This window comes from Arachis hypogaea, chromosome 16 (genome assembly GCF_003086295.3).
Source record: "Arachis hypogaea cultivar Tifrunner chromosome 16, arahy.Tifrunner.gnm2.J5K5, whole genome shotgun sequence".
NCBI lineage: Eukaryota > Viridiplantae > Streptophyta > Magnoliopsida > Fabales > Fabaceae > Arachis > Arachis hypogaea.
Genome location: NC_092051.1, coordinates 147,447,429 through 147,455,213, shown reverse-complemented (window position 1 = coordinate 147,455,213; position 7,785 = coordinate 147,447,429). Strand labels below are relative to the sequence as shown.

Genomic DNA, 7,785 nt, shown 5'->3' with positions numbered 1-7,785 from the left:
CATTGATTTTAAATATTTTTAGTTATTTTAATTATATTAATTTTAAAAATATTGATATAATTCTAATTCTTATTTATTATTAAAAATAATAATTAAAATAATAATAATAAAAGATTGAAATAACAACAATAATAATAATTATTAATCGGGTAATTTCAATAATAATAATTACACTAATAATCTACTTTTTTTCATTATTAATCGGGTAATTTCAATAATAATAATTACACTAATAATCTACTTTTTTCAATAATAATAAATTAATAATAATAATAATAATAATAATAATAATAATAATAATAATAATAATAATAATAGGAAGGAGAATAATAATTATTAGGCTCACGAAGACTTGGCCTGCTTCAGTTTTTTTTTAAATAACAAAACGGCATTGTTTTATTCGAATCGGCCGGTTACCGGTCCGGTCCAACCGATTGGTTTTCGGCTGGTTCGACAGTTTTTAAACGATTTTTTTAGCGGTTATTAGTAGCGGATCGAACTGTTTTTAGTGACGGTTTTCGGTCGAACCGGTTCGACCGGCCAGTTTGGTCCGGTTTTTAGAATCATAGTTTCTACAATGGCGCCGCTTGGTGAAGAATTTTTGGAAATCGGTCGGGTTTCGAATAGGTTCGACTGACCAGTGTCTGGCCGGTTTGACGGTTCAATAACGATTTTTTAATTTAGTGGTTATAGTTTCTAACCGAATCGTCTTGCTCACCGGTTCACGGTTCGACTATCCGGTTTGAATCGGTTTTCAGAACCTTGTTAAAAATGCATATATGAAGTCTTTTTCAATCCAAGTGGCGCCGTTTTTGGCTTTTTGCAAAAATTAAAAAAACCGACTGGGTCCCGGTTCGGTTCGACAGTTTTATATGGTTTTTCAAAATGCCGGTTTTGGCATCTACCCGAGTCGTTTTCGCAGCAGATCACTTTTCAACCGGTTCGACCGGCCGATTCGAACCGGTTTTCAAAACATTGATTAAAACCATTACTTGTCCAGCTTACAACACAGAAATGGTTCAAGGAATCGAAATGCTAGAGTGAAAATTAAGTTCCACCCAAATTCAACTATAATTGAACTAAAGACAGAAACATTAATTTTCAAAAAGAGTCCATAAAAAATATAGTGCATACTAAAATAATATAGGAGTGTATACTAAAATAATTTTACCCACAACTTTTGCGGTAAGTATATAGGAGTGGATACTAAAATAATATTGGTAGTTGTTATTTGTATTGCGTATATAAACTAGTGGCTGAAATAATGTAGCTGTCAGAGAAGATAAAATTGGATACCAACCGTCTGCCATCTTGTATCACATATGTTTATTTGGGCAAAGTTGACTGCTTAAAAAGAGTAAGTTTATATCATTTTAAATTCATATTAGCAAATATTGGCATAAAATAATTTTAATAACTAAAATGACTTTCTCTTGATTAGGTTTTTATCCCTGTATCTGAAACTACTAATGAAGGTCATGAACACTGGTACCTCGTAGTGATTGATCGTGTTAAACGACAAATCATTTTGCTAGACCCATTTCTCATTGAGAAACAGTTCAAGTGAAAGAGGACAGCCTTGAAATTAGTAACTATATTTTCCTTTTTTTTTGTTAATTATCTACATATATGACTAAAAAGGCAAACTCTAACATAGACATAAACAGGCCATTTATTTGGACGAGGTATTGGAAGATCGTTTATTCTATGACTTTGAGACCACTCCAAATCTGATTTCTTCACAATTTGAATTTGAAGAGCCAGAAGGCCTTCCCACCCTCAAATATGGATCGTAAGATCGTATAATTAGTAGTTATTGATATGAAATTATGCAATTATATAATACTCTAATATAGCTTTCTCGATATGTAGGAATGACGCGGGTGTGTGGGTTGCAAGTTGGATGATAGCTTGTTTTAAAAATGATAATTTTAACATCAAGGTAATATTATGCACTAATCTTTACCTTCGTTCTTTCTTTTATATTTAGGTAGTTAAGTCTAATGTATAATTATTCAAATTTTATTAGGTGGATGATGGGATTCACATGAAAATTGCAGTGTCACTCATATTAAAGAATCATAATATGATAAGCTATAGGGTCAAAAAAAATGCCATTAAAAATCTTAATAAGCTGTATGATAATCATCGTCGTGATGATTATGAATTCCCACAAGACTAGATTTATAACATTTCCTATTTTACAAGATTAGGTTTTGAATAAAACCCTGTTGCTTGCTTTTCTCATTCGGAGTCTGAAATATTGATGTCATAGATATTTCCCAATTTTGTTAAATGATCAATTAGTAGAACAACCACGTGGATTATTATAGTTTGTGTTTTCCAATATCGCATTATTTGCACGCTAGTAGTATATATTATACTTTTTAACTTTTCATTCATATGGTTAAGTGTTTTGGCCTTATTTGAACTTGAAACGGAAATTGTGTGATTTATGAACCTGATATTGTTGAATTCAACTTTGTCATTTTCATTAAAAAAAAATGGTGCATGGCTAAAGTCATATGCATCTCCTTCTCTTCTCACTAACGATTTCAGACTACTACAAGTTGGAGGCTCACTTGTTTACACTTTACAGTGCTTGTAGGTACCTTGTAATATATAAATTCTTTGTTATTTCAAATGAAGTAAAAATACAAAAGCACATAAACTCACTTGCACATAAGCACATTTCCTCAGGCAACTCAGTTAGATCCCTACAATCAGATAACAACAATTCTGCACAGGTATGCTTGCTTCAACTGCGGTGGCACTATTGCTTGAACTCTCATCTGATCTTTTTCCAGTAGCCTTGGGTTCGGAAGCCACAACATTACCATTATAATCAACCAGCACAACCTGAACCAGGAATCCTGGAGAAGGCAATTTCCTCTGCCAGAAGATAATTTTATTGAAAAGTTAACAAACTAGTTTCAGTTTCCTGAGAGTCACCATTGTGTACTATTACTTACAACACCAACTCTTGACAACAGAATTTACAGGAACTGGGTCAAATCTATAGATCCTTTTTGTTTTTAAGGATAAAAGAACAGTCATATTTGAGATAAAGCTAGAAATTTACATTTAGTATAAGTGGATGACAAAAGAACAATTTGGACCCAAAAAGTTAGAGAATAAGGCAAATGTATCCTACTGTAAATTATGCACTTAAGATGTTAGTTTGTTACACATTATTAAGCTTGGCATGTGCATATCATTTGAAAGGATTTGGTTGCACACTGTTTCCTTTAACCTATTCTAACCATTGAAGAGGTGAACTAACTTCATACTCATTAAAGATTGAGTTCATCCTACAAAACTACCAAGTATGAGCTCGGATGGTGTCTAAGGGGGCTAGGTCCACTTGACAAAAATACACATTTCTAGTAGTTTTGATAACCCAATCTTTGGTTGGTATCAAGTTAGTTTATATATTCATTGTTAGAAATTGTAGTTTATTTTTTTAAAATTAATATAATTTCTAACTATTCCTATTCAATATAAATAACAATTCAGATTAATACATAGCAAATAAAAGAAAAGGAAGGTGAGACTCAAAAAACTAAAAGGTGACTTACCAAGCATGATCATGCCTATTAAATCTAGTTTATATCATGTATATCAATTATGTTTACATGTCAGTATATTAATTTTGAATTGATTATAATTGATGTTAATAATTTAAAAGGCTTATAAAATCCAACAAAGTAGCTTGTTTGTTTTTTCTTCCCTTTCTTTTTTATTGAAACCATCAAACTAGATATTAACAACTCCATATGACTGCAGTTAGAAAATGTAGAAAGGAGAAAAAAATTACAAGACGAGCCAAAATGGTGAAAACTATAATTTCAGACAAAAGCATCAAATAAACACATCACATCTATCATGGTTCTAGATAATTAATATTTAATATAAAAGTTACAGTACTTGCATGAGCCAAACACTATAAGAAGTGTACTCACAGTAGCTGTCCACCACTCTTGCAAATTAGACATGTGTGCTTTGTGACTTCTTTTGGTGAATTTACAGGATATTCCTTTTGCAACACACTTGCATCCGTATCAACTCCATCCTGAAGCTAATGCCAAAGGTAATGTGAGCAAGGAGCCAAGCACTATGACACAAATGAATACTAACAATACAGACATCAATGATTTCACATGATTATCGTTTTAAACTGTTTTGCCACTTGTGATTTACAAATTATGAGCTATTTTAACAAGGTGCCAATTGCCATGCCAGAACATGGATAATTAACAGTCATCAGTTTAGCATGGTTTCACAAATAGATCTAAATTATGAGCTTGAAATAGTCTGCAAAGTCTTTCTACTAAATCCAACCAACCTCAGTTGTAGAAGGGTTAGATGAGACCACAGGATCACAATCCAACCTGCAATGAAACGAATCAATTATTGAGGCCTTAAACCCACAAACAACTATGAAATAATGTGTGTATAATATAATCCAACAAGAACAATTTAGCCCTCACATGTTTACATATTTTCCACAATCACATATGCTAATTTGACAAGAGAACCCAACACCATCAGAAACCAGAAAGAAGGGTAAGAGATGTTTGTATTGAAATTTCTCATTTCGTCATGAATTTAACTAAAAATATTGCTTGGCACGGCAAAAGAAATAGATCACACCTAAGGATCAGAATGAATATAACACCAATTTCATTCTACTTCAGATCCACTGCTACATAACTAAATTAATTCATAGATTCAAATATCATTTAAGTACCTTCTCCGTTTGGAACATGACCCACCAGTCCCTACAATATTGTCACGCAACCTTGAAGGGATGAGGTTGGAATCATCATCATCAGCCAATGTGGTAGAAAGATCTGAACCCGTGTCCAACATGATTCCATTTCTCTTAGAATGAGTCGATTTTTCTCCATCATGCCCAACATCATTCCTAACTAAATCTTCATCCAGTAATGGATTCCTTGACTCTGGCATTTGTGCTGTCTCGTTTCTAAAGATATCAGGTTGAACCCTTTGAGGCACCTCAACCTTGCCATTTTTTGGTTTTCGAAACAGAGACCGGTACCAACGAGCATCCATTCTCTTTGTTTCTAAGTGTGAAGTTCCCATATCGTGCTCTTCATTGTCATTGACTTCCTTAGCTTCAAATGTCAATTGTTTCACACTCTTTTCTTTTATTGGCTTCTGTTTTGAATTCATTGAACCTGAGCTAGAACATGTACTATTTGCCAATTCATTGAATTCTGTTTGTTTCATACATATGACGATATTTCCATCCTAAGTCGTCAATTCAGAAACAAGGCAGCATTTAGACATCTTCTAGTGTTTCCAGGAAGATACAAAAGAGACAGTGATGAAAAAAATATTTATGATACACTGTAGAAAATGAAGTTACAAGTGACATAACAAAATCATTAGGATGCACATTAACATTATTGGAGGTAAAAATAATAAGTCTAAAAGAAAACCTTCTATTTGAAGCCGGTATGACCAAGCCATAGCTAACTTTGACATACTCCAAACAGACAGTTGTGGTTTTAAACCATGCGAAACAGACAAGAGATACTCAGACTTTCCAGCAAAGGCGAGGCTGACAATTAGCTGAAAAAGAGAAGCATGAGCAGTTAAGACAAGATGCAGACGATGTACATGCATGAATCAATGAACCCTAATAGTATTTTCTTAGTTTAGTTCCCTTTTTTTGGGGAAAAAATGTATTTTTAATCCTAATACATGATATTTATTACGAAGCTAGGCCCTAATAAGTTTTTCATCTGAAACTTAGTTCGCATGCATGAAACTGTTCTGAATTTCATCCCATCCATCTATTGCCATCACAATCCCACAAGCACAGCACAAAGTTACAATTCCATGTAAAATTATCATATAAAACAAGTGCAACATTAAGGGCAAAAGATATGCAGCATTTTCCCCCCTTCCTTAGTTTGCTGGAGATTTGATGCATGTTGCAAGATAATTCTAGGGTATGAATAAACTACTAGAAATAACAAGGTTCCAAGAAAATCACCGAACAGGGAGAAGGGAATCTGGGAAAGGGAGAATAGGGGAAGTGATGATGCATGGACTTACCAAGGGCGACTGCGTGACGAAGAGGACCCGACCCCAGAAGAGGACCAGCGACGAAGCAAGTGACGACCCTACGACGGTCCACGATCCACGGCGACGAGAGGAGAGGAGCAACGAGACGCCGGTGAGTGTGAACGAGTAGAGACTCTAGTGAGACCGAGAGAGACTCTAGTGGTAGTGAGAGAGAAGAGAGAGTTTGAGACTCATAATTGGGAACGAGAGAGACGTTCGTTGAGAGTTGAGAGTGTGCTGGTGAAAAATTTAGGAAGATGAAGACATGACTGTTCTTTTATTTTTTTTTCAATTTTTCAGTTGATTTTTTTTTTTGTATGAACAATTAGAGATGAGGGTTGCGTGAGAACTGAGAACCCAATAAACAAAGAACAAAGTGATTTTGTCTGGCAGCAATGTTAGGGCCAACAACATTTGTAATTGGTAGTCATCAACTAGTCATTAATGATAAAGTTGGTATTGTTTTTATTTGTGAAATGTGACACTAATCTTATTTAAAACATGGTCCCTCGACATGTGCATAACAATTAAAAAAAGTCCTTTGTAATTTAGGTAAATTCAGGTTTGCATTTCATAACTAAAATTACCTCCAATTCCTTCCATTTTTAAGAATTTGTTCAGGAGCATTGTTACATAGCTTCATTACACAAGGGTTATTTAATTGAAAACAAAAACCACAAGAACTAGAATAAGTGCTTAAAAATGTGTCCCTAAAATTATTCCACGCCTTTATTGTGTATGTTATTTCAAAAAAAATGAATCGATGCTTCTCCTGTCCGCAAAGTGAACAAGTCGGATTGGAGGTACTGTGTATGTTTGCAAGAATAAAATGTATGTTTGCAAGTATTTGAATAAAAAAATTGTGTTATATAATAATATATTTTTAGCAAATTTGACTATAACAATATTTTTTAATTTTAACAAAATATAAATATTGCTACGTGATATCATTTGGGTTTTTGGGGACTCTTGTAGATGACAAAAAAATGTTTTCGGTTCAAGCATTTGTGTGGGGTACAAATTGTGGTTATGTGACAATAGAAGTTTACGATGAATTGTCATATTAAAAAGAACCAACAAACTTCTTAAAATTTTATAAACTACCTGGTCCTTAGAGGACCATATTATACTTTCCCCATAGTAGAACCAGCCTTCTTTTCTAATTGAAAACAACTTGGTTACTTCGCTTTGAAGTTTGAAGAAAGCAATTAGAGGCCAGCTTTGCTACAACTTTCAATTTTCCAATGGCCCAAATATTAAGAATTAGCATAGAGAACATCGCAAGTATTTTTTGTATTTTTGTTTATACTAGATACTATTACAGGCGACACTTTTTTAGTTACAAAAATTTGACACTTTTTTTTTTCTTTCTAGATTTATGTTATTAAGCCCTCACCAACATATGTGGCTCGTAATGGAGTGTCATTTATTCTATATTTTAACAATTTAATTTTCTGTCTCTGTAGAAGAGTTTTGTATAGAAAATCATTTATGTTTTGTCATACTAACAGAAATAACTAATTATTTATTGTATAAATAACAGCACCGTACTCTTTAATTAGAACACATTTTGGCAAATTATATTAGGGAAATTAACCATTTTTCAATCTGATATTTGCAACCTGTCCTTGCCACAACTATCATCCAAAAATCTAGATAATAAAAAAGAGCAACCCAATTGTTTATAAA

At 33.2% G+C, this 7,785-nt stretch overlaps 1 protein-coding gene across 6 annotated transcripts; it reads right to left on the bottom strand.

Moving 5' to 3' along the window:
- Positions 1-2,467: 2,467 nt before the first annotated feature.
- Positions 2,468-6,536, bottom strand: LOC112697691 (uncharacterized). Of its 6 annotated transcripts, none has more exons than XM_025750977.3 (6): positions 6,088-6,536; positions 5,466-5,598; positions 4,751-5,274; positions 4,346-4,391; positions 3,963-4,072; positions 2,468-2,892 (listed from the first exon to the last, which is right to left on the bottom strand). In XM_025750977.3, exons 3-6 carry the CDS (start codon positions 5,251-5,253, stop codon positions 2,724-2,726), a joined length of 828 nt encoding a protein of 275 aa, XP_025606762.1. In that variant the 5' UTR covers positions 5,254-5,274; positions 5,466-5,598; positions 6,088-6,536; the 3' UTR covers positions 2,468-2,723. The 6 variants fall into 6 exon arrangements, with proteins under 6 accessions (XP_025606762.1, XP_025606761.1, XP_072075490.1 ...); XM_025750976.3 differs by having other exon boundaries at positions 3,963-4,078; positions 4,751-5,373; positions 6,088-6,469; XM_072219389.1 differs by having other exon boundaries at positions 4,751-5,373; positions 6,088-6,469.
- Positions 6,537-7,785: the final 1,249 nt, after the last annotated feature.

What these genes read in the sequence shown, in the direction of transcription:
- LOC112697691 (XM_025750976.3), bottom strand. Translation starts at nt 5,253, where the DNA reads ATGAAACAAACAGAATTCAATGAATTGGCAAATAGTACATGTTCTAGC. An exon ending in TCATGTTCCAAACGGAGAAG is followed by an intron (nt 4,392 to 4,750) that starts GTACTTAAATGA and finishes GTTTCATTGCAG; the next exon opens with GTTGGATTGTGATCCTGTGG. An exon ending in AAGAGTGGTGGACAGCTACT is followed by an intron (nt 2,893 to 3,962) that starts GTGAGTACACTT and finishes ATCTTCTGGCAG; the next exon opens with AGGAAATTGCCTTCTCCAGG.